The following is a 27,075-nucleotide window of genomic DNA, read 5'->3' on the forward strand; positions in this document are numbered from 1 at the left end:
AACGCAATCTATTTTCATATAACAAGTTTACTTCCAGGTTAAAAAACCAGAGAAAAAACTCTTTGAGAAAAAGACTGGAAAACCTTTGAAAATATATATTTATGTAAATAATTAAATCATGAATATTTGGCTGTTAGGCTACTGGTTCAGACGCAAGCTAGAATGAACTATGCACACACGTGCTTCTCCTTACAGACATATATCGCACGTGCAGCCTCATTTTGCTCATAAATATTCATGTCCAATCTTAAACGAGTACGAACCTAACAAACATATTTTCCTGATTTACTGTGTACCGCAGAAAAATGTCATTATTAAAAATGATCTTTTGTGCGCGAATTTTCAGTATTGTCTAGATTTAATTATGCGAGTGATCACACATTTAGCCGTGACGATTTCGATTTGAACAGTCTTCATACAGTACACTAGAATATCCAATCTGAAATTATAAAATAACACACCAGCAGCAAAACAGCAAACAATTTAAACGTAGAGGGTTATAGGGTGTGAGGGTTTCATTTGTTTGTAAATACTCGGCCAACACTTGAAATGTTTTACGTTTAAAACTTTAAACAACTAACTTACGTCATACCTCAATATGACGTCACTTATAACAATGTGATGTAACGTCACAATTGACCTCCGTACGGCGTGATTGACAACCGCTCTGGACCAATCATGTTTCGCGGTTCAAAAACCGCGGGCCCAAATTTGCTTGGACGCCATTAGGTTAGACAACATACTTTTTTTCGATGTGTAACGTTTTTGTATAGTTAGCATTAAAATTAGTTAAAATAATTGTCTCCTCCAATTGAATTATAATCATAGTAAACATATACTTCTGCTGACAAGTGTTAATAGCGATGACAACTATGCGGAGCCTACGATTGACGTAAAATCAGTGTTTTCCTGCGAAACCGTCACATGGTATTGAAAGTGAAGTTTTGCCGAATCCATCAAAATTCAACTGATATATAAATTCTACGAAGGTAAGATTTTAAGAATCACTTTCCCTCCAATGTAATGGAATTTACTGACTCATTTAATCAGTCTTCGATGTATATATTGTCGTTAAGAATCCGTCGTTAAACAATACACAGTCAGACAAATGGCCAAAATAAAAGTTTTGGCAAGACTTACGATCGTTCCAGCATTCAGTTAATTTAGGCGTAAGTTAGGTTTAGGGTTAGTGATAGTATTAACAAGCATGCTGGAACGTTTGAAAGTCTTAGCATTTTTTCTTTTTCTTTGTCAGGGCCGTACCCTGACCAAAATCCATGGGGGGGGGGGGGGGCACTAAATTTTATAAATAATTTTTAACATACTATAAAGATTAAACATTTCTATGCTATTACTGGAGATATAAAAAAAAAAAAAAAAAGGACAAGATTCCCCGGAGGGTACGGCCCTGTTTGTGTGTGCATGTGTGTAGGCATGCGTCTGTATGTTCTCTTGTGTGTGGGGGAGGGGGGAGGGGAGTGAGGGAGTAACCTATATGGTTGTGAGCTTTAGGGGGATAAGGAAGTATTGTCTGGAAAGTTATAAATTAGGCAAATTTTATGTAGGGACCCTGAAATGTTTTGAAGCCAAAAAATAATAATAATAAAAAAATCTTGGAAATTAATAGATATATTTTTTAATGTTCAGATAAATGATAGTAAAAGAATTGCTGTTTATAAATAGTCATGTGCTTGAAATATGTTCTAACCCTAATTTCAAAACATTTCAAACCCATAACCACCTAGATGAGGCACTTACATCTGTTTTGTTTTTATTACCTACCCTAAATATGATTTTCTTTTGGAGACAGTAGTTTTGTTTTTCATCATTATTTTATACCCCAAATTTTAGCAAAGCATAGGCATTTTTCTTCTTCCACATGCCATCTTATATGTAGCTTTGTGCAACTTTCTAATAGAAATCAAATAACATCATCAACGTTAAATACATTGTTCACTACTTTTCTTAATTTACTGCTATACTTTTTAATTTTATACTTTGTTTAGTCACATTAATTTTGTTTCCTGTTAAAAAAATGTTTTCCTAAAATTAAATTAAACTTTAAATTAATACAATGATATGTAATTAAGTTACAGACTAATGTACTTCTTCAAATGGATGTGAAATACTTGACATGTTTGTTTTTATATATTTCAGCAACTGGACCAATGGATGTGGAGTCATTGCTTAGATGTCGAAAATGAGATTCTGAAGACAAACTATTAAACAAATTACATTGCATCTTGATATTGAGAACAGAAAAATAGAAATAATAGAACAGTTTCAACTGATATGTGAAAGAAAAACTGGGGCAGGGGGTGAAATTGCTGCTGAAAATGAAACACTTTCAACAATTTCTTTTAATACAATATTTAAAAAAAAAATTGTGTTTGACATATTGCTGCTAAGGAGTAATTCAGACTTCCAAGACTTGGGATTCAGTTTGACACCACCCATCAAATGGTAATCCTTAATTGCTCAGTTTCGAGGATAATGATTTGGAGATGGATGCCACAGAAAGATACATTTTTGAATAGATATATTTACCTGTACCAGATTGCATGGGGATTAATACGTAAAGACCCTCTCTTTGAGAAAAAAGAAAATGTTAGGAAGTATTCTTATAATAAATATTAAACAAATGGTGCGAACTGCAATCTGTGGTTTAGTTTTATGTTATATATATATATATATATATACAGTGTTTCTGCCAGAAATGATTTTTTGTGTATGGCGCTATGTTATTGAATGCAACCACAGTCAACAGGGGCTATAGGGGGTCTCCTCCACAAATAAAATGGGTTACATTTAGGGTTAGGCTTAAGAAAATCATACAATAATGATAAGAGTCATTAATTTTGTCAAAATGTTAACTTAAAAAAAATAAAAAATTGGGTATGGCGCCATACCCATTTTACCCTCTGGCAGAAACCCTGCTCTCTCTCTCTCTCTCTCTCTCTCTCTCTCTCTCTCTCTCTCTCAAAATATAATTTTGCCTCTTTTTTTTATATATATATATAAATGTTTTTAATAAAAATTTTATTTTGTATTATTATTATTATTGTTCTGTAGGCATGGGTTGTCTTATAATATTTATTACTATTTTTTATCTGCATATGCCTATAAAGCTTTTTGAGTACATTTTGTGTGACAGTAGGATAACTAATGGGCGGGTTGTGTGAGATTTGAATCCCTATAAAGATGTAGACATGAACAGGATTACTTTTTGTTGTTAACCTTTTGTTTCTAAGTTTGGTTGACCAATCAATGGAAGGTGAACTGCTGTTGCTGTCATGTAAGGAAATGTTTTATTTAACGACGCTCTCAACACATTTTATTAACGGTTATATGACGTCGGAAATATGGTCAACGACCACACACATATTGAGAGAGGAATCCCGCTGTCGCCACTTAATGTGCTACTCTTTTCGATCAGCAACAAGGGATCTTTTATATGCACCATCCCACAGACATGATAGCACATACCACGGTCTTTAATATACCAGTCGTGGGGCACTGGCTGGTGCGAGAAATAGCCCAATGGGCCCACCAACGGGGATCGATCCCAGACCGACCGCGCATCGAGCGAACGCTTTACCACTGGGCTACGTCCCGCTCCTAGAATGCTACAAGGTCATCAATGTAGCAAAAAGTACAACGAAACATTTTTGCTACATGTAAGTTCCTTTGTTTTGATTTTGATCAGTTATCAATTCAGAATCATGTACACTGCAACTTTGGTATGGGGTGTGCTAAATGACGAAGAGAAGCAAATATTGTTTTGTGGGAGAGTTGCAAATGTTACAATCAGGTATTGGTACAATATGTTTTAAATAAAGGACAAAACAAGTAGACCTCAGCTTTTGCTGGAGGGTTCGGTCGACCCCCTCCCTCCAAAATGTGGTAGGCGCACACTTTTATATTTACACACTTTTACACTATTATTCCTACACCAGTGAATAGAGCACATTGATTTATTAATCGGCTATTGGATGTCAAACATTTGGTAATTTTGACATATAGTCTTAGGAAACCTGCTACATTTTGACATTAGTAGCAAGGGATCTTTTATATGCACCATCCCACAGACAGGACAGCACACATCCAATAGCCGATGATCAATTATTAATCAATGTGCTTTAGTGGTGTCGTTAAACAAAGCACACTTTAATACCACGGCCTTTGAAATACCAGTCGTGGAACGAGACATAGCCCAATGGGCCCACCGACGGGGATCGATCCCAGACGGACCGCGCATCAAGCGAACGCATTACCACTGGAAATAGTCCCGCCCCGCCTCGCCACAAGAAGTAACCAGACACTCGTATTGGAAACCAGTTTCTGGTTGAATGCGTTTTGCATAGGAATATCACAGACGCGAAAGCAGGAATTTTAGCGGGCGAAGGGAGTCTTGACTGTGGCGAACGAAGTTTGGGTGGTGGTGGTGGTGGGGGGGGGGGGGGGGGGGGGGGGGGGGGGGGGGGGGGGGGGTCGTGTCATGCTCCGTTGGAAATATATTGAAAATAAAGAAGAACATTTGCTTGAACAGGTAGGTTTCGACCCTCGAAACGAAACCCTTCCCCTGCACACGCGCCTGTATCAATTTTTTTTTTCTTGTAGCATTTGTAGAAGTAGGAGACATTTTGGTTTAATGTTATAAGAGAACTCCAACATAATGAATCTGAACGACAAAACCGTGTTCCGATATCAAAATCATATATCTGTACAAGTCGAAATGGCAAGAAATTGTACAAAATACAAGGAATTGTTAACATTATATTTAGAAAGACTGATACAAACGCCAAGGAATTGTCAACAGTATATTTAGAAACATTTGCTACAAACGCCAAGGAATTGTCAACAGTATTTCTAGAAACACTTGATACAAACGCCAAGGAATTGTCAACAGCTCGAGTAGAAATCAAATCGGTTCGCAGTCACAATTAACGTTGTCATTACGTGGTTAGAAACACTTTCTGTGCACTACGCCCGGACCAGATTCTTCATATTCGAATTTGGTGATCCACATCTTCTGGAAGGAGGACAAGAAGGCCAAAATGGAACCACCAATCCACACCGAAAATCTCCTATCTTCGAGTGCAATTATTTTTACTTGAATGGATTTAGGAGCGAGGTTTGCGATTTCCTTCTGCATTCTATCGGCAATTCCCGGGAACATGGTGGATCCACCCGACAGCACGATGTTGGCGTACAAGTCCTTACGGATGTCGACGTCGCATTTCATGATGGACACGTAGGTCCTCTTGTGCATCCCGGCAGACTCCATGCCGACGAGGTGCGGTTTGAATATGGCCTCCGGACACCGGAACCTCTGGTTGCCAACCACTATCACCTGGCCGTCCGGCATTTGATAGCTTTTTTCTACCGTGTTAGTTGTCGCTGCAGTCTGCATCTCCTGCTCAAAGTCCTCGGCAACGTAGCACAGTTTCTCTTTTATGTCTCTCACAATTTCTCTCTCAGCTGTGGTGTTGAAGGAATAGCCACGCTCCGTAAGGAGTGTCGACAAGTACTCTGTAAGATCACGACCCGCAAGATCGACTCTCATGATGGCGTGAGGAACAGCATAACCCTCGTACACTGGTACAGTGTGCGTGACTCCATCGCCGGAGTTCAGGACGATTCCAGTGGTACGACCGGAAGTGTACAGGGACAACACGGCCTCAACGGAAACATACATAGACGGAGTGTTGAAGGTTTCAAACATGATCTGCGTCATTTTCTCCCTGTTGATTTTAGGGTTGAGGGGAGCCTCTGTCAAGAGAACTGGATGTTCCCCGGGATCAACACGAAGCTCGTTGTAGAAGGTGTGATGCCAGATCTTCTCCATGTCTTCCCAGTTGGTGATAATCCCGTGTTCGATGGGATACTTCAGTGTGAGGATTCCTCTTCTCGACTGAGCTTCATCTCCGACAAAGGCTGTACGTTTGTCTATGCCAACCATCACACCCTAGAAAAGTCAAACATGTATACCTTACTAGTATTCAAGTCAGGAAGATCAACTAAAATACTGTACTTACTATATGTCTGCAAATCATATTTCTCGAGTTTTATTATTTATTTATTTATTTATTACAGTGCTGTCCGGTGTATCGGCGCACCTAAGCATTCAAAAAAACATTTTCTCCGTGAACACTGTGAAATACTTAATAAAATGTGTCTCTCACCAACGAAGCAGTGCATAATCTTAAATACACTACAATTTGTTTTATGTCTGTAGTAAATAAACATAATCACACAAACTATCACACATGACACATCTCATGGTCAGTTTCCAAATTGTTTTCTTGCACAGTTTGTCATTACTGCAGATGCATGTTCATTGTCATGCATGGCTAAGATCCCTACACAGATTTTTTTTCTTCTTGGGTGGATTATGCACACACGTGGATCTTATTTCGCTTTTATTTTGTTTAGGTATTAAAATTTCAATTAGTTTGGATTTTTCTGGGGGGTTTTCTTTTCAGTTTAAATAAAAATAACCGAAAAAAGAATTATACCGTTTACTATAACTTACAAAATGCGGGAAAGGTGTTTTTTTTAGACTGGTTTTATCAATAAGGCTGAACTACTTCACATTTATACACACGAAAACACGTGAATTATTTTTTTTCTTCATATTTATGACATAATTATTGACAATTCTAATAATTTTTAATTGTACCCGTGACCATAAATATGTTGATACTTGATTGACCATTGAAAAATGAACTAAGCTTTAATTCGCTAAAAACACCGACAACATGACAACTTCCTACTGTAACTGTCCGAACCAAAATGTTAACAACTACCAAAATTTTTTCTCCTACCTTTATTTTTCGTTAGATTTTACTCACATTTCGTCCTGACAGAAATCTAGGAAAAACTTTGTGCTGGGGTGTCGTTAAACTTTCTTTCATTCATTCATTCATTCCATTGCAATGACACATATTCCACATACTAGATGATAACCATAAGCGTACTTGAGCAAAATACAAAGTGCGCCGAATCACCAGACACGGCTGTAATCCATCCATGCCTCCATGAACAGGTGGGTTTTGTTTTTTTTTGTAAATAATTTAGTTTGATTTAAAGTAAGAAGAAAAATAAATTAAAATGTTTTGGAATAACCAACAACAATAAACCCACACTATTTTTGTTTGCAATTTTGAAAACAATCGGCTCAGAAATAAATAACTTCTAGTAAATACCATAGTAAGAAAAACGGCGTTCCCTCTGGGAAGGACTATAGTAGAGACACATTGACAAAATAATAATCAAATATGGAACTTATTGTGATAAATTATAATTTCAAACCCTGTGAGCAGGTCTACATTCTTGACCATAGGGGAGTAATGCGGGTCTTTTGGGCCATAGGAACGAGCCACATTTGTATCTTTATTGCGGCCTGTTTTTATTTATATATTGACCAACAGGGTTTCTGTCAGAGGGTAAAATGGGTATGGCGCCATACCCAAATGTTTATTCATATTTTTTTTTAAGTTAACTTTTTGACAAAATTAATTACTCTTATGAATACCGTATGATTTTCTTAACTCTAATCCATTTTCTTTCTGGGGGAGCCCCCCCCCCCCCCCCCCCCCCCCCCCATATACTGCGGTTGTATTCAATTCCATAGCGCCATACCCAAAAATTTCATTCTCGCAGAAACACTGACCAATGTTTTCACAAATTGCACATACGAGAACATTTTTGATAATTCCAAAACAGCCAAACGAGGGGGTAGGATGGGTGTGAGGGTAAAATGGTTTTGATGAAAAGGGTATAATTTATAAATAATAATTAAATGGAAATGTTAATGTTGACGACATTTATGGGATTGTTGTGACAATGTTTGTGGAAATGTTAGTCTATCTTTTTAAATTAAACTTTTATGTTCTCCAAGGCCTATAGCCTAATAGGCTATTTGACAAATTAAAGCATACCGACATGACTTTTGTTAAATCTTCAAATAAACCTAAACGTAAGCGGAAATGGTTTGATCAGGCATGCAAAGCATACAAATTTTCTGCACTTACTGCTTGTAAAAACATGCAAGAATATCCCAATAACAGAATATTTCTTGAAAGGTTTTACTCCGCAAAAAAAGCATATAAACGCCTATGTAAATATAAAGCTCGTCAATATAAACAAAATATAATATCACAAATTGAAAATCATATAAATGGTGATCAACAAAAATGTTGATCAACAAAAATGTTGGTATGTAATAAAACAACTGCAAGTATCAGATAATAATACAGACATTCTACCTGATCCAGATAGTTGTTACGAACATTTTAAGAAACTCACTTCAGATTATTCAAATGAAGGCCACATTAAAATGCCGCCTAAATGGAACATTCCTAACCCGTCTCTAAACATGCCTATATCAGCTACTGAGATTATGGTGAGCACTAAATTATTAAAGAATGGCAAGTCCAGTGGAAAAGATTGTATTGCCAATGAATTACTAAAATCAATTATGTGGCCTATGATAGACTACTTTGTTAAATTATTTAACTTGGTATTACAAAATTCGTCATTCCCAGAAAAGTGGAATGAATCAATCTTAAAAATGCTACATAAAAAGGGAACCAAAACAGACCCTAACAATTACAGAGGAATTGCAATTAGTTCATGTGTTGGAAAACTATTTACAAATATTTTGGCAAGAAGCCTCAAAAATTATTTGGAACAAAACAATATACTTAGTATGAATCAAAGTGGTTTTCGTGAGAACCACAGAACTACTGACAATTTGTTCATTCTGCAATCCATAGTACAAAAATATATCTCTGTTAACCAACCTGTATATGCAGCTTTCATAGACTTTAAAAAAGCTTTTGATATGATTAATAGAGAAAAACTATTAATGAAATTAGTGAAAAGTGGCATCACTGGTAACTTTGTAAAATTAATTCACTCTATGTATATAGGTGACTCATATCAAATTAAAAGTCAGCAGGTACATCACCCATGTTCCATCCCAGCCGTGGTGTACGACAGGGTTATAATTTATCCCCTTTGCTTTTTAATATCTTTATAGATGATATTGTTAAGTATTTTGATGCACAATGTGAACCTATTGATGTGAATAATTTGAAAATCAACCATCTCTTATTCGCAGATGATTTGGTGCTTCTGTCCCCTTCAGCATCAGGGCTCCAAAATACGCTGAATGCTGTCAATCAATATGCTATATGTAATGATCTTCCCATTAATGTTGAAAAATCTAACATTATTGTCTTCAATAAGCGTAAAATGAACACAGATCATCTTAACTTTACCATAGGGTCCTCCAAAATTAACATATCTAATGACTACACATATTTGGGTATCACTATAGACAGCCATGGTAAATTCAACATTGGTGTAAAGTGTTTAAAAAAACAAAGGACTTAAATCTTTAAATCACTTATTAAAATCAATTCTCAAACACAATCCACCTATCAATATTTGCATTAAACTATTCAATACATTAATTAAACCAGTGTTGTTATATGGGAGTGAAATTTGGGGACCACAAGTTTGTAACACAAATTATTTTACTCTTGATGTAGAAAAAGTACACATAAAATTCTGTAAATGGATTTTGGGGGTCAATAAATATACCAGTAATGCTGCAGCATTAGCAGAATTAGGAAGATTGCCACTGACGTATGATATAATTATTAATGCCTTTAAATATGTATTACATATCCAGACTTCAAACAACCCACTGTTAACTGCTGCGTTTATTGATAGCTCAAAGTCAGCTCAGAACAACAAACCGTCGTGGGTAGCTAAACTTATTAATGCTGCAAACCTAATTGGAATTCCTACGCATCTATCTTCAACTCCAGAATTACCGATTGCATGCACTTTAGGTGAAATCGTAATTAAATGCGAGCAGTACTTTTTGCAGTATATTACGACACAGCTAACATCAAACAAAAATTGTAACAAATGTGGTAATGCGCACATATATGTCATTCAAACAAATTTCGAGTTCAGTTGAGTCCTATTTATTACATACCAAAGACTATGAAAGCAGAAAAGCTTTTAGTAGGCTTCGTTTAAGTTCACATTCACTTATGATTGAAAAGGGAAGATACAAGAAACCACCTGTCCCTGCGAATGAGAGATATTGTCCCCTAGAAGTTGAAGACGAATATCATTTCATTATGAAGTGCCCTATATATAATGCTTTTAGAAATTATTTATATCATAAAATAATAAAACAAGAATCACATTTTTCTTTTTTGACTAATAATGAAAAAGTCTTATTTCTTACACGCAACAATATTCCGGAATAATGCCCTATCATTTGCAATTTTGTAACGAGATGCTTTAAGTTGCGTGAAAGCATATGAGTTGGAAGTAATTTCAAATTGTTTGCATTTCACGTCTGTATAAACTAATGGAGAATGTACGAGGGTGTGTGGATTCGTGAAAAATAATTCACGAACGCCATAGTTGATGGTTTGTTATGGCTCTACACTTCTGACAATATTTGCTTTTACCTAAATATTAATATCACTAGTAATAAGACTTAAATTACATATGTATTTGTTGATTCAGATGTTTGTTCATATTGTTATTTTTGCTCTGCCCATATTCGGGTGTTATGCAAATAAATTATTCTTATTCTTATTCTTATTCTAAAAGATTGCCAATGTGATATGGAATAAAGGTGTCATAAGGCAACAGATGGAAGGACGGACAGTGTGACAGACATCACACAGACAGATCAACAGACAGACAGACATACACACTTACTTTGTGTCGGACACGTCCGACAATGGACGGGAAAACAACACGAGGAGACTCCTCACCAGCAAACCCGGCTTTGACCATTCCAGATCCATTATCGACAACAAGAGCTTGAACATTTTCCCGTGGACCAAACATTTTTATCTAAATGTACCATTTTAACCTAGAAATAACATCTTGTCATACAACTAACACGCCTAATATTCGTTACGAAAACCAACATAACGGGAAGAAAAAGTTTAGCTATTTTCTCAATGAGAATTGTCACAAAATCAGTAACCAATTAAATGATTGGCTAATTAGAACCAATAGTCTTGTTAATTCTAAATATGACGTCAGTACATAGGCAAAAGCGTTAAATGACGTCACATATTTTAAAGGTACCATCTCAGTATCTGAAGTATTTCGCCTCTCCGGAGGTTATAAGGCATTAATCATTAAGTTAATTATGGTGGATGTACATGTACAGGGGGAGGTGTGTGTGCAGAGGCGGATTTAGGGAGGGGGGGGGGGTAGGGGCCCGCCCGCTAAATTTGTGACAGTTATATATTTTATTATATATTAATTTTCATTCTTTTACGATCTCCCTCCAAACCTCCCTCAAAGTTTCCTTGGCATTTCACCTCATGTCATTGGGGACCCCGCTAAATGGATTTTCTGGATCCGCCACTGATGTGAAGAGAGACGTTTATGGGGGGCGGTGGGGTGGGGTAGACACATGTTCACTATGAAAAAACAAACATGAAACAAAATTATTGAATAGGGAGGTGTTTTGACTCACAAAACCCCCCCTGTGTACGCGCGCCTGTTATTTATTTATTTATTTATTTTACTTAGGGGCCTACATTATTGGGTGCCCGGACCTGTTTATAAAAGCTCAAGATAGAGGTGGGGGGTTTTGGGGGGTTTTTTTTGGTTTTCATCTCTATTTCTAGTGGTCAACATGTTTATAGAGCGGCAGGCTCGTTTTTGTCCGAATTGCTACGCATTTTTACATGGATTACATGTAATTTTACGGGTAGAATGATGAAAATAAATGGTTAAAAGGACTCACATTAGCCCGAATATCTAAACGTTTTGCCAGAATTTGAGATTTTGCTCCAGTACCAGGGTTGGCAGTTGCCCCCTCCCCCACCCATCCCCATCGTCTCCTGACTCGTACGCTTATGGTTGTCAAAGGCATGTTTGCTTAGATATGAGTGCCACAAAATGCAACTTGGTAAATGCAACATATTTTATTTGCATATAAGGTACAAATGGATTGGGTACAAGTTATCCAACTTACGAGGCCCTCTCCTAATAACCTACAATAATGACAATATGACAATAACGGCGACTACAATTATTGGTTGGTGAAGACAGGGTCCGATAACATTTAACATAAACCACAAAAATAATGATCAACTACAAATGGGTACTAGTATACAATGTTAGCGTCCTCTAAGCGTCAAATTATGGGAAGTAACTCTTGTGGTCTTAAAAACAAACTATAGCAGAAAGTAAACTACATTGCTTAAACACCTAAAACACCAAGTTGTCTGACTCACCGATCACTTATCCCTGTCACATAATTTACTCAGAAATTTAGTTCTTACATTAGTTGGTTCAGTTCAATATTTTTTAAACCTATCAAGTCATTCATTATTTCCGGGAGCTACTTAAAATAATTTAAAAAAAAAAGAAAAAAAAGTTTCTTTTTAGATGGGAATCAAGGAAAAGGTTTACGTTTCATAGCTTATCAGTATCACACACATGTGGGGTCACAATTTCTTGGCGGGGGTGGGGGTGGGGATGGAGTGGGGTGGGGTGACAAAAGGCAGAAAGTTCATCATCATTTATATAGAGTAGGACAAAACAAAACGTACATGTTCGTCCATGAATAAGGGGTCGCGGATTCCTACGGGCCTACATATCTCAGCGTTCTGCTAACTATATCACTGATGGGTTTAGATCTTTATTCATTGTAATAAGACGTTAATTAACTGGGTACTGCATAATCCATTCCTAAGTTTAGTTCTTACATACTTTACCAGTCCCTGGGGCTGTTACGTTATTAATTTCCAGTACTTTAGATCAATTAAAACACCAAAAGATGTTTATTTTGAGAAAGGAATCAAGGAAGAAGAAAAACAAAACGTGTGGAGAGTAATCAGCTACTAACGATGATAAAACATCAAACAGTGGGGTGTTCGGGGGTGGGGGAGACCACGGTGGTGAGAGGGGTACACACAATTAGACAGGTATTCGATGTGAATTTCCTAGTTGCTGAAGGTTATAATCCGGGAAGTAGATTAGCGTGTTTAAATGGTCCTAAAATTAATTCTACGTAGTGAAACAACTGGGTATTTACCAATTACGAATATCGACTTCCTGGCACTAGTTAATTGCTCCAATATATATATATGTATATGTATATATATATATATATATATATATATATATATATATATATATATATATATATATATGGGGGGGGGGGGGTGCAGCCAAAAGATAACGACGAGCTAATACTGTATCACAGTACAGTTATTAGTAGTTACGAATTAACATGTCTGGTTACATTGTGGATATTGAAAATAAATAAAATAATAATAATAATTTAAATAAAATAAAATAATAATAATAATACCGGCTCCAACTCAGAGCGAGTTTTAACGTCTCAATTGGGAGGTGTGTAAGGCTACTACAAATTAAGTAAAATTACGTAACCCCCATCATGTTAAACAAAATATCACTTCTTGTTTAATTTTAATGCCAGGATGATGATACTGGTGTCAAATGTAAGCTACGATAGTGTAGAGCTAGCAAGCAGGTGGTAGATATTCGATGTGTTCTTGTCAAAAAGAAAATATCGACAGGCTGGATAGGAGAATAATTGATGATCAATACAGTGACGTCATCAAAGTTGGTTACAAGCAGACAAAGATTTGAGTAATGAGTCATTTCCTGATGTTTTCGTTTGACTTCATCCGTCATCCGGATAAAGGGATGTACCACGGGCGTTTGGGTCCTGGTTGGAGTTAATGGGTTTTTAGTTAGTGCCACTCCACGGACCGAGTCAATTCTTTATTTCTTTATATATGAATAATACAAAGAACATGGAACATTCTGAAACACAACGGCAGTAGGACGCGGAGGTGGGGGTGGGGGTGGTCGCGAGAGGGACATGTGCCCCCCCCCCCCACACACTTATGTAACAGCAGCGATGGTTTATATATATATGTTACATGTATTTATATTTATATATGTGTTTGTGCCCCCACGTTTTGACATCTTCCTACGCCCATGCCTGTGTATTGGTATATATTGACTATATACCAGAACATAGGGTATGATTCGTTCCATCGAGTGGTACTTGACACCCATACACTCCAACCAGGACCCGAATGCCCGTGGGATGTACCTTCACAGTTTAGAGTTTTTATTAATACTGCACCTCCATATAGCTGAATTAAAACTTTGCTACACTATGTCCGTTTGACCACACGTCTGTCCCACACCGTCCTAACACGAACTGTCGGGCTTTTCTAAACACTGCAACGTGGACTTCAATTCAAGTTATTCGATAAAGTAAATTACAACAGCTTTTATATGAATAACTGACGTTACATTTTAAAGTTATTTCACTTTGGTACATTAGTTATTGGGCTACGAGAAAATGAGAATTGGTATCACAATAGTTTACTGAATACGAAATTTAAAGCACGTTATCGTTGGGAGAAAAGTAGAAGATAAAAATTTTTTAATAATAACAATACATGTAATAATGAAATAATGATAAATAAACAAATAAACAAAACAATAATATTTCGAGTGTATATATATGAATCTTACCAGATCCTGCATACATGTTTCAAGTTGGTGTAAACATTATATTTGAATTTCTTCTTTTTTCAAAAATACCTGAAATACATAGGTAATGATTGAAAGTCATAACTTTTATTTGTACGAAAATCAGAATTGGGAAGTTTTGAAAGGAAAGCGTTTCCATAATGAACTAGAATATTTTATGGGTAATATTATTTATATGAACTACAAATAAAGAAAAAGTAGTAACTGCGAAAAGAGGGTCCGGCACATACATTATGCCTGATGTGTACTTGTTTAATGGAGGGGTTCATTGCAATGCGTAAGCGGTGTGTACTTATGAAATTGTTGAATTACCCTTTAGAATTAGTTTAATATGTTTTTACTACAAATAATTTTAATATTTAGTTTCTAACAAAATATTCTATTATATATAGTAAATTATATTAACTGTAGCTATTAGCTATAGTGTGTTGTCCTTTAAATATTATTCAGAAGTTATGATCTACATTCATTATATGACATTAAACCTACATCGTTTTACAGCACACCGAAACTCCTGACCTCATCCTTAAAACAATTAAAACCTACTCCAGCGTGGGTGTAGTGTACATTGCAGACATTCTGACCTCTCTGACCTCAATCCCTCAGGTGTTTACGTTGTGTGCAGGTAAGTAAATGTTTAACGAACAAGTCTGTGTCTCTAGTAACACACAGAGATAACATCACCAGTATCTTCTTCAACTTGCACGTGTACTTAACGCGGCGGAACACCGACCAGCCATCGGGTTTAAGGCTGGTATGTACTGGGTTCGAATCCCGATACCGGCTCCGACTCACTAGGGAGGTGAGAGATGACTACACCGAATTATATTGCATTAACAACTAGCCGTTTATCTACTGATCTACACTGATAGCCCAGTCGAGGCGTGTATCCAGGACAACGTGCTTGAACCGTTTATCTACTGATCTACACTGATAGCCCACACAGTCGAGGCGTGTGTCCAGGACAACATGCTTGAACCGTTTATCTACTGATCTACACTGATAGCCCACACAGTCGAGGCGTGTGTCCAGGATAACGTGCTTGAACCGTGACTGGATATAAGCAAATCAGTCACGGAAGGAAGGAAGGAAATGTTTTATTTAATGACGCATTGAACACATTTTGTTTACGGTTATATGCCGTCGGACATATGGTTAAGGACCACACATATAGTTAGGGAGAAAACCCGCTGTCGCCATTTCATGAGCTACTCTTTTCATTAAGCAGCAAGGGATATTTTATATGCAGCATCCCGTTGACATGATAGCACATACCACGGCCTTTGATGTACCCAAACCGACTGCGCATCAAGCGAGCGCTTTACCACTGGGCTCAAGGTTCAGTGAATGAATACCACACACGTACGTCACTTTGAGAACAAGAGAAAGGAATGTCTGTTGAAACACACCCCATCAAACTGCGTCTTAACCGGCATATTTTAATGGTGTTTTAATCAGTGTTAATGAGGTACGGCTATCTTATTTTAAATACGTTTTAATTAGCGTTAATGAGGTTAGCCCGAGTACTCTGTCATTCAAGAGCTAGACGGATATGTAGAGAGTTATGACAACAATTAAAAAAATATACGTTGAAAGAAGGTAGTATTAATCACTACAGGAAGAAACATGACATCACTTATAGATCTCAAATATACATATCCATAACAAAAACAACTTCCATGTTTTGATTTCAAGATTTATTAAACAACACTCGGATACATTACAATGTGTAACAAGAGGACAATTCAAATACATAATTAACATACATGACAAGAGCAGATGTCAACATAGAGGTATCTATAGTTAACATAGAACACAAGATATGCAATCAAAATAGCTAAAATGTGCGGAGAAACGTCAGTCCACAAGATTAGATCATCTTTTAAAAATATAGCTAGCATACATTTCATTTTATAAACGTTAGGATTAATTCTGTAATATTGTTTTATATATTTTCTTCTGTTTTCAATATTATCATTTTAACAATTGAATAAATAATGGTATTCATCTCCAATATCAATTACAAAGTTTGCATGTTCTATTTTCTCTAGGAACGTTCAACCATCTGTCAGTTTCTATTGGTAATTTTCAATTTGACGTACGTAATTTAGTTATCCAGCATCTATTTTAGCAAAATTATTTGGTTAAGTCCGAGGCTGTGTCTGTGATAGGCGTACTTGAGCAGGTCTCTGGTAGAAGCATGCCGATAATTACACCCACCCACAGAAATAATGTGCTTAAGAGCTAGCAGAAAGCACAACCACATACGGGACTTGCCTAATCATGTCGTAGCGTCGATCTTGAAATCTGTGATTTGCGCGAGCTGAATCAGCGAATTTTGTCTTCGAGTCATTTTTGCACCTTTATAGATATATTGGCATGACTGATGCGGAGTCGCGGATTCAATGTAAAAAATAAAATAAGAATAAATAAATAAATTTAGTCAGTCAGAAAAAGACGGATCGCTCGTCGTTGCATTTTTTAACTCGCCCATCAATATTTTTACTCGCATTTGGCGAGTACTTTCTGCACTCCTGATTGTGTATCGCTCAATCACAGTTCATAGATTTTTACATTAGTTATACAACGTGCATCTTCTAATGAACTGCGAAAACACCACAGTAATTATCAGGGGCGCCTATGATTATATATGGTCAGTGTTTCTGCCAAAAGAAGGAAATGTTTTATTTAACGACGTACTCAACACATTTTATTTACAGTTATATGGCGTCGGACATATGGTTAAGGACCACATAGAGATTGAGAGAGGAAACCCGCTGTCGCCACTTCAAAACGTTAAAAATTAAATCTGAAAAAAATGGGTATTGCGCCATACCCGTTTTACTCTCTTGCAGAAACCCTGATGGTAATACTACTACATATATTTTGTTTTATTATGTAACATTTAGTGAAATATCTTAAAATATCAGTGACATAAAAGTGTTATTAGTCACTCAGTGACGATAACACATTTTAGAGTGAAAATTTCATGATTTCACTGCCAAAAGTTATATAATAAATAGAAAATTTCACGTTTTTGTCAAATATGATTTATATCTCATCTCGTGAAGTTTGCAATCATATCACACTCTTCGTGTATGCGCGATTCGTGAGATATGATTGCAAACTTCACTCAATGAGATATACATGTAAATCATATTTGACAAAAAACATGAACTATCCTATATATATATTATTCAGGCCTTTCACAACAAAATTTGGATTGTGATGGCAAATAGAAATAATGATTATTAAAATAGAATATCGAAAACAACGGGTCTTTTTAATGATAGTATTCCGGTACCGTCTCCCACCCAGAGCGACTTTAACGACCTACTGGGTCATTCTAAAGCCACTACACCGACTTTTCTTTCACTAACCACTAACCCTCTGTTCTGGACAGACAGCCCAGATAGTATAGGTGTGTGCCCAGGACAGTGTGCTTGAACCGTAATTAGATATAGGCCTAAGCACGAAAAAAAAAAGAAGCTTTCAAGACTACGTTGGTTCGAGGACCATAAAGAGTAAACCAACGACATACCCTAGTACGGTAAAGATATTATTGCTCAAGGACAACGAAACATCCAGTTGTCTGACGAGGAAAAATTCCTGCAGCGAGAAGCGACACACACGCACGCCCTCGATGTCGTGACATACTTGCATTGTTTTGAGATCGTAGCCACGCCCCGCACCAACTAACACCAGCGACGTCGAGGTTCCAACACAGTAAATCATTTTTTATTACCGATAATGTTAACATTTAAAAATAAAATAAAACCGATATAAGTAGCGTATTAATACTCCCAGGCAGTACACCAATAAAAAGTGTGGCACGTCACATTTAATCTACCTGCAAGAAAATAGTGTGTGTGGGGTGGGTGGGGATGAGGGGGGTGTCACAAACCATTTAAGATTTTCAAGTAATGTTTTTATTAGCAACCATCATTTTTGCTGAAAACTACAGTTCCATTTTTGGGATACCCTGCACTCGTTTCAACCCTTGGTTTATACTGCATAACAAATAGAAGTGTATTTAATTATTGACAATGGATTTAGTATTTGCACAAATAATCAATGTCACATATTACTACCAATCAGAGCCGCGGCTGTTTTTACTCCGTAAATATTTTAACTTTGACATGGAACTTTTTTATTTGGTGCAATGCAACCATAACGTTCGCGAACTAGTTCACTGGTCCGCAATGGGCTACTGCCCTGACACGGGCGTATTTTCGACATCATTCGCGGAGTTTACTGACACATTGCTTTGTTACGCATCGATCGGCTATTGGATGTCAAATATTTGAAAATAATATCACATATTTTAAAGGAAACCCGTTATATTATGTTTTCCACTAGCAGAAAGTAATCTTTTAAATTCACTTTCCCACAGACTGCATTATAGATAATAAATAGCTATGTTATGTGGTGAGATTATCACAACCCATGTTAACCTCATATGCCGTTGTGCAACGGACCGAGTGTAAATAGTCTTGTCTTGTCAAGTTTCAAGCTCATAGACAGTGGCGTAGGCAGGATTTTGTATTGGGGGAGGGGGGGGGGGGGCACCTGTGTAGTGGAATATGACACAGGAACCTTTTGAATGTTATTAATAAACGAAAAGGTAAACATTTCCCAGGATTGGGGGGGGGGGGGGGGGGCATGGTCCCCCTGGCTACGCCACTGCTCATAGACACAATAGGGTTTATTTTATGGGGAGAAAAGTCGCTTGAAAACAAATAAAAAGTTCATATACATGTACGTCTGTTGTGAGGAAAGCACACTAGGGAACCGAAAGGACTTTTAATATGTTCTTCCTGATTATATTCTGAAAATATCATGGGGAAAAAAAATCAGCTACGTACTATAAATTTATTTCCTGGTTGAAATCTAACGCTCATGGATTATTGGGGCGGGGCCTGTTTGTGTGTAAGTGAAGAAAGGAAGGAACGATGAAAATGTTTTATTTAACGACACACTCAACGCATTTTTATTTACGGTTATATGGCGTCGGACATATGGTTAAGAACCACATTTATTGAGAGAGGAAACCCGCTGTCGTCCCTTTATAGGCTACTCTTTTCGACTAGCAGCAAGGGATCTTTTATATGCACCATCCCAGACAAGACAGTACATACCACGGCATTTGTTACAACAGTTGTGGTTCACTGTCTGGAACGAGAAATAGCCCAATGGTCCCACCGACGGGAATCGATCTCGATCCTAGACTGATTGCGCATCAGGCGAGCGCTGTACCACCGAGCTATGTCCGCCCCAAATACGTTATAGTACGTTTGTATGTTAAAGACGTTTAACTTAATATGACCGAACAGCTCAGTTTCTCTTCTCACATGTCACAGATGTAAAAATCACTTATTTAGGGCGGTAAAAACCGAGTGAGTAAGGGAGTGGGGGTGGGTACTAGCAAAATATAATGAATGTGATATTTAATTTACAATGCACAATGTGTTTGCATTTATAAGAGTAAAACGTACGATATACATCACGTACAAGCACGCTGCCCTGGGCTGTGCAAACTAAGTGTGAAAAACGAGTCAGTGTAGGCCTAGTGACTTCACACCTTCATTGAGCTGCATAAGCGTACGAGACAGGGGCGGGAGCAACTCCCCCCCCCCAGTGATGGAGCGTACGAGACAGGGGCGGGAGCAACTGCCCCCCCCCAGTGATGGAGCGTACGAGACAGGGGCGGGAGCAACTGCCCCCCCCAGTGATGGAGCGTACGAGACAGGGGCGGGAGCAACTGCCCCCCCCCCAGTGATGGAGCGTACGAGACAGGGGCGGGAGCAACTGCCCCCCCCAGTGATGGAGAGTACGAGACAGGGGCGGGAGCAACTGCCCCCCCCCCCAGTGATGGAGCAAAACCTCAAAATCGGGCAAAAATAATACAAATATTCGGGCAAAATGTGCTAACCTCAGACCTTTTTACCACGTATTAATCCATCAATCCACCCTCAAAATTAGTTGTAATCCATATGAAAATGCGTAGTGATTCGTTTGCAACCATATAGTTGTTTGGTTGTAATACTTCTATGAATAAATGTTGTTATCCAGATTCGTGGGGTTTTTTTTTAATTCGGGCAAAAGCCAGCTTGCCCCAACCACCTACAAAAATGGGAGCCCGTACCCCTGTGCTGAGCTGTTCAGATTTAGTCAGGGTGGGAGTGGTAGCGTGGTACGACATAGCCTTAAAACAGGTGGCTTATCCACTACATCCAGGCGCGTGTTCGGGGTGGGGTTAAGGGGTCGACCCCCCACACACATACACACCTGCTCATTCGAATTTCTTTTTAAATTATATAGGCCGGGGAGTTCGATGGAGTCCGTCCCCTCCCCTCCCCTCCACCGAATCTTCACTCGACACAGTTAATATCTGTCCTGCATAGTTTCCAGCCAATGTGCTTGACACTACCATAGGCGGCTTTGAGTTGTCTCAACACGAAACGTCATATTTCGTTCCCGTTATACCACACTCTATAGTCACAGATGAATAGCTCTTGTTCTCCAAAATGATAGCAGGACAACCAGCCGACGATGGCTGCAGATAAAACGAGCGCGATCGCCTTGTACGGTTTGACCATAAATAGTCATGTTCAGCGTAAGCCGGCCCGATTTCCCAGAAAAGGAGTAACTTAGGCCATCCCACATCTCCATATATGGATTTACATGAACGCATTATTTAGCTTAGTCATAGCAGCGTGTGCTCAGGTGAGAGTATTTTTACCGGCCGGTGTCAGATCGAAGACCAGATTGCTTGCTGGGAAGTGAACGGAAAGGATCGTACAGATTCAGTTTTATTTCAACGTCAGATTTCTTCGCTAAATTAACAAAATGGCAGATGAAGATGTTGCAGCTCTTGTCATCGACAACGGATCTGGAATGTGCAAAGCTGGGTTTGCTGGCGACGATGCCCCCCGGGCTGTTTTCCCGTCCATTGTTGGGCGCCCAAGACATCAAGTAAGTTATTGGGGATCTGTTTTTTGGGTGGGGTTAAGTTATCAAAAAGTATGATATTAAAATGTATATGAATTGAAACCAAATTGTAATAAAGTAAGAAAACTTCAAAGTACTTTACATGTTTAGTACTTTGTAGGCCTAATTAACACGTATAATTAAATATAGCTATACCAATTTTCTATCAAAGCAATTATCTTCGAATAAACTTGCAGTTCGATTTTAAAATCTCAATTCTGTTAACACTACTGTATACTTAACATTTATTTACGTTAGAAAGCAAAATATTGATTTTGTTAAAACTGACACTTTTTGTTATAAAATCGAAAGGTTATGTTATTAATGGGGGTGGGGGGTGGGGGGTACTTACAAATTTCTGATGAAACTAGGTGTGTTAAAGGTGAAGCTGCCTTGATGTTTAATCAACAATCGGTCATTTATTTTCTCCAACCGATCTGCGTTTGTAAATCCAGAGGGCACCCTCGACAAACTCCAATTGTCCGTTTTAGAATAGTCATATTGTCTGTTTTAGAATAGTCATATTGTCCTTTTTAAAATTGTCCCTACAAAATCGTGGAACCGCCGCTGCACACCCATCGCATGTGTGCTAGTTTGAGACCGTATTATTAGTCCACCACCGATCCAACCGGAGGGGACTATAGGTTTTGTCTGCCCTCTGTCCCGTCAGTCAGTCCCACAAAGGTTTCCGGACATTTTTGCAAGTCTCAATATATTGAGCTGAAAATTTGTGTATCATGTACCGTTACTGATCAGGTTTGACTTGTGGCGATTTACATACTTTCCACAGTTATGAACCTTGAATTTAGGACATACGGAAAATGTTTTCCGGACTTCTTTTTTTTCCTCTCCGCAGTGGTAAAGCGCTGGCCTGATGCGCAGTAGGTCTAGGATCGATCTCCGTCGTCGAGTACATTGAGCTAATTTTCGTTTCACTTTCAGTCCGTGCACTACAGCTTATGTGCTAACCTGTCTGGGATGGTGCATATAAAAGATTGCTTGCTGCTATTATGGAAAAATATAGCTGGTTTCCACCGTCAGAATTACCTTCTCTTTTGTTTTAGATCCAATAGCCGATTATTGATTTCATGTGCTCTTGTGGCGATTTACCCATTTGTCAGTTGTGGTACTTGAACTTATGAAAATTGTTGGTACCGGTAGGGGACATGTATTGCTTTAGCAGTATTCTCAGAATGTCTCTTAACGAAGTACACGTAGTTGGTTGCGTGGACCTTAATATTACAACACGACAGTAGGCCTAGCTCTTCTGATTAATAGAAAAATATGTTGGGTCCCGGTAGGGGACATGTATTGCTTTAGCAGTATTCTCAGAATGTCTCTTAACGAAGTACACGTAGCTGGTTGCGTGGACCTTAATATTACAACACGACAGTAGGCCTAGCTCTTCTGATTAATAGAGAGATAAAACAAGCGCAGGCCGGTACCAGAAAATATTTTACGACCGTTTAGATCCACTCGAGGGCAGATATGGGGTCATTACTAAAATGATTCAAAGAGGGATTGGGGCGTTGTATACAATTAGTCCCCTTCCGGTCCAACCGGAGGGCCTATAGGTTTCATCTCCGTCCTGTTCGTCCGTCTGTCACACATGCAGCCCGAGTACTGTGACTGTAATAGAGCTAGACGTCCAAATGTCAGTCTCGATCTCTTAACAGTACTCTGGCTATATCCTACATGTAGTTTTCCGGATCCCCCCCCCCCCCCCCCCCCCCCCAAGAAAGCCTTGACATTGATCTGAAATTTTGTATGTAGATTTATCATGTGCTGTTACAGATTAAGTTTGACTTCCATGGCGATTCACGCATTTTTGATGGGAGTTGTGGTCCTTGAACATCGGAGAAGTGAAAATGTTTTCCACTTTTCAGAAGGCCCTGAGATATTGACCTGAAATTATGTGTATAGCTTTATCGTATACTGTTAGATCAAGTTTTACTTTCATGGCGATTTTTGATTGAGTTATGGCCCTTGAACATAGGAGATGTGAAAAAAATTTCCACTTGTTTTGCCTTAAGATATTGATATGAAATGTTGTGTATGATTATCATATACTGTTACTGATCAAGTTTTAACTTTTTATGTGATTTACCCTCTTTTCACAGAAGTGTGGCCCTTGAATTTAGGAGATACAAACAGTTCTGTAGGAGACATGTATTGCTTTAACAGTACTCCATAATGCTTGTTTGTAAAACAGAATGGTAGTTGTGTTTTCTCACATTACTATCAGAAGATGCACATTTATTTCTCATTTTGTTGCAATTGGGAATAAGTAGTACATTTTTAATAAAAATAGTTATAAACCAACAGCCCATCTATAAATTGTTTCTTTATTTTCCAGGGTGTGATGGTTGGCATGGGCCAGAAAGACAGCTATGTTGGAGATGAAGCTCAGTCCAAGAGAGGAATCCTCACACTGAAGTATCCCATCGAGCACGGAATCGTCACCAACTGGGATGACATGGAGAAGATCTGGCATCACACCTTCTACAACGAGCTTCGTGTGGCTCCCGAGGAACATCCAGTTCTCTTGACAGAGGCTCCCCTCAACCCCAAGGCCAACCGAGAAAAGATGACACAGATCATGTTTGAGACCTTCAACTCTCCAGCTATGTATGTTGCCATCCAGGCTGTGTTGTCTCTGTACGCTTCCGGTCGTACAACTGGCATCGTCCTGGATTCCGGTGATGGAGTCACACACACTGTACCAATCTACGAGGGTTATGCTCTTCCTCACGCCATCATGAGGCTCGATCTTGCCGGTCGTGATCTTACTGATTATCTGATGAAGATCCTCACAGAGCGTGGTTATTCCTTCACCACCACAGCAGAGAGGGAAATTGTGAGAGACATTAAAGAAAAATTGTGCTATGTGGCATTAGACTTTGAACAAGAGATGGCTACTGCAGCTTCATCCTCTACCTTGGAAAAGAGCTACGAGTTGCCCGATGGACAAGTAATTACCATTGGTAATGAGAGGTTTAGGTGTCCAGAAGCCACGTTCCAGCCATCGTTCCTTGGAATGGAATCTGCTGGTACTCACGAAACTACCTACAACTCCATCATGAAGTGCGATGTTGATATCCGTAAAGACTTGTATGCCAACACTGTCCTCTCTGGTGGCTCTACGATGTTCCCGGGTATTGCTGACAGGATGCAGAAGGAAATTTCCAATCTTGCTCCTGCCACAATGAAAATCAAGATCATTGCACCTCCCGAGAGAAAGTATTCCGTCTGGATCGGTGGTTCCATTTTGGCTTCTCTATCTACCTTCCAGCAGATGTGGATCAGCAAACAAGAATATGATGAATCTGGTCCGGCCATTGTACACAGAAAGTGCTTCTAAACGTTCAGTAACTACTATTATGGACTAAATGATCTGCCTCGATCTGAAGGGACACTAGTATTATGCCTGTGTATCGTCTCTGTACAAGACTTAAACACTGACTTTGATACGTACATCACTGTTTCTATTTCACTCCCCAGCAATCATTCCTTGCCTGAGAAGATGAACGATTTTGTTGATTTATATATTATTACTTTTTATATTATTCAGCCTTTGAAACTTGATTAATGGTATATTTTGTAACAGTTTAATGAAAGATAAATGCTTTCGTTATTAGAAAAGAAAAAGAACTTCTTTGAAAAGTTGCATAATGTTTTCTTACAAAAATAAAAAATAAGAAAATAGTTTTAAAGCATTGTTTTTAATTATCTGAATGGTAGAAACTCCTGAGCATGTTGAATAACAAGTGGCGTAGGAAGGTGCTAAAAGTGGGGGGTGGGGCACGCGTGTGCGTGTGTATGTGAATGTATATGTATATATGCTTTCTACCCAGTGATAATCATCCATAAATCGACAGGGGTGGGGGATGAGTGGGGTTAACTGAAGCATGTGTTTTACAGATCTGAACGACTAAACCATCGTTAAAGGTCGTCTCTTCACAATGCAGTAGAACAACATTCAAAAAGTGACTGCATGCAACCAGGATATAAGGCCGGATCTAGCTCGGTCGATTTGGTCACAGGATCACACTTCCTCCTCATTGTCTGATCGACTGTTTTTCAGTGGCCGTGGTATGTGGAATAGTGCATGTAAAATATCTGTTGCTAATTGACAAATGTAGCGGGCTTCCTTTTAGACTGTGTAAAACAAACTGAAATGTCACACAAAAGAACTAAGAAGTGACGACACTAGGGGCCTAATTCACAAAGCTCAAGTAATGCGAGTCTTGTTGCATTACTGGGGCCGGATTTAGCTGTCGGTTGAACCTGCGTCGGAGGATCGAACTACCTCGGTGGATTCATTCAACTGATTGCATTTAGTAACGTGCACCATAACTGGTCAAAGGCCATAGTATATACTTCCATGTCCATGGGAAAGTGCATAAAAAAGATCCTTGCTAATAATGGGAAAATGTAGCGGGTTTCCTCAGTCAGAATTGACAAAGTTTGACATAGCAAAAGGCAGTGATTAATTAATGAATATGCTCTAGTGGTGTCGTTAAACACATGAACTCTTTTTCTTTCTTTTTAATTGAACTATGAGACCGTAAGGTTGCGAGAGTTCAGCGAAGAAGGCCCGTGGTGTACAAAACATTTAGCATGTCCTGTCGAGCTGTCATAAGTCGCAGTGTTCACCAAACTGATGAAACACTGCCGCATCACTTCCAGTTGACACATATAATATTTAGTCGGTGATGCCGAATGCTTCATGTTCTATGAAATTAATGCCTAACATATACCCGTAAGCTTTTACGAAAAACAACTTTATCATGTAAACCATGCATGATAATTCAGTGTTGTTATGTCACTGCTTGATAACACACCCGTTGCTAGCATCATAACTTGGCGTTGCTATGTGTTATTTGGTCACTATGAAATGAATCCTATGCATGCTAGTAGGTCAGTTATGCGCATGACTGATCTTTGCTAAATTTTTCGGGAAGGTTTTCTCATTTTTCAAACATCCATTTACAGCAATAATTGTTGAACTGCACACATAAATATAACAGTTACACTTCCCAGAACATCAAATTGCCTCTAATTTTTCAATTCCCCATTCTTCGGTCCCATTTGGAAACGGCCAGTGTTTTGAATTAACCATTTTAAGACCAAAAAATGCAAGTAGGTTTTTGCAAATATTGTCCACATTGGAACATCGTCTGATGTCACAGTCACTACAGACATAACATAACGAAGCTAATAAAAATGGTACAACTTGAGTTATCGACTAGAGAAAGAAATTAGGGGAAACTTGGTATTGTAGGCCAAAGTTCGGTGACGGTCAGCTTTGTTATGTCTGTATAAAGTACAACATGTGATTGGATGTCACTCATGTGTGACTGAATATTCGTAATACTGTTCGCTTCCTCACATTTCCTTATTTAACGACGCACTCAGTACATTTTATTTACAGTTATATGGCGTCGGACATATGGTTATGGACCACACAGATATTGAGGG

General features: G+C 38.3%; 2 protein-coding genes across 4 annotated transcripts; one reads left to right on the forward strand and one right to left on the reverse strand.

Annotated features, from left to right (window-relative positions):
• Window positions 1-4,763: 4,763 nt before the first annotated feature.
• Window positions 4,764-21,088, reverse strand: LOC121374108 (actin, cytoplasmic-like). Of its 3 annotated transcripts, none has more exons than XM_041501043.1 (2): window positions 20,893-21,088; window positions 4,764-5,968 (listed from the first exon to the last, which is right to left on the reverse strand). In XM_041501043.1, exon 2 carries the CDS (start codon window positions 5,960-5,962, stop codon window positions 4,964-4,966), a length of 999 nt encoding a protein of 332 aa, XP_041356977.1. In that variant the 5' UTR covers window positions 5,963-5,968; window positions 20,893-21,088; the 3' UTR covers window positions 4,764-4,963. The 3 variants fall into 3 exon arrangements, with proteins under 3 accessions (XP_041356977.1, XP_041356975.1, XP_041356974.1); XM_041501041.1 differs by lacking the exon at window positions 20,893-21,088 and adding an exon at window positions 14,587-14,655; XM_041501040.1 differs by lacking the exon at window positions 20,893-21,088 and adding an exon at window positions 10,759-11,032.
• A 251-nt stretch (window positions 21,089-21,339) lies between these two features.
• LOC121374109 (actin-5) lies at window positions 21,340-25,299 on the forward strand. The gene is made up of 2 exons (XM_041501044.1): window positions 21,340-21,579; window positions 23,951-25,299. The coding sequence occupies exons 1-2, from the start codon at window positions 21,454-21,456 to the stop codon at window positions 24,953-24,955; spliced, it is 1,131 nt and encodes a 376-aa protein (XP_041356978.1). The 5' UTR covers window positions 21,340-21,453; the 3' UTR covers window positions 24,956-25,299.
• Window positions 25,300-27,075: the final 1,776 nt, after the last annotated feature.

The sequence above is a fragment of the Gigantopelta aegis genome, chromosome 6 (assembly GCF_016097555.1).
Source record: "Gigantopelta aegis isolate Gae_Host chromosome 6, Gae_host_genome, whole genome shotgun sequence".
NCBI classification, from domain to species: Eukaryota; Metazoa; Mollusca; class Gastropoda; order Neomphalida; family Peltospiridae; genus Gigantopelta; species Gigantopelta aegis.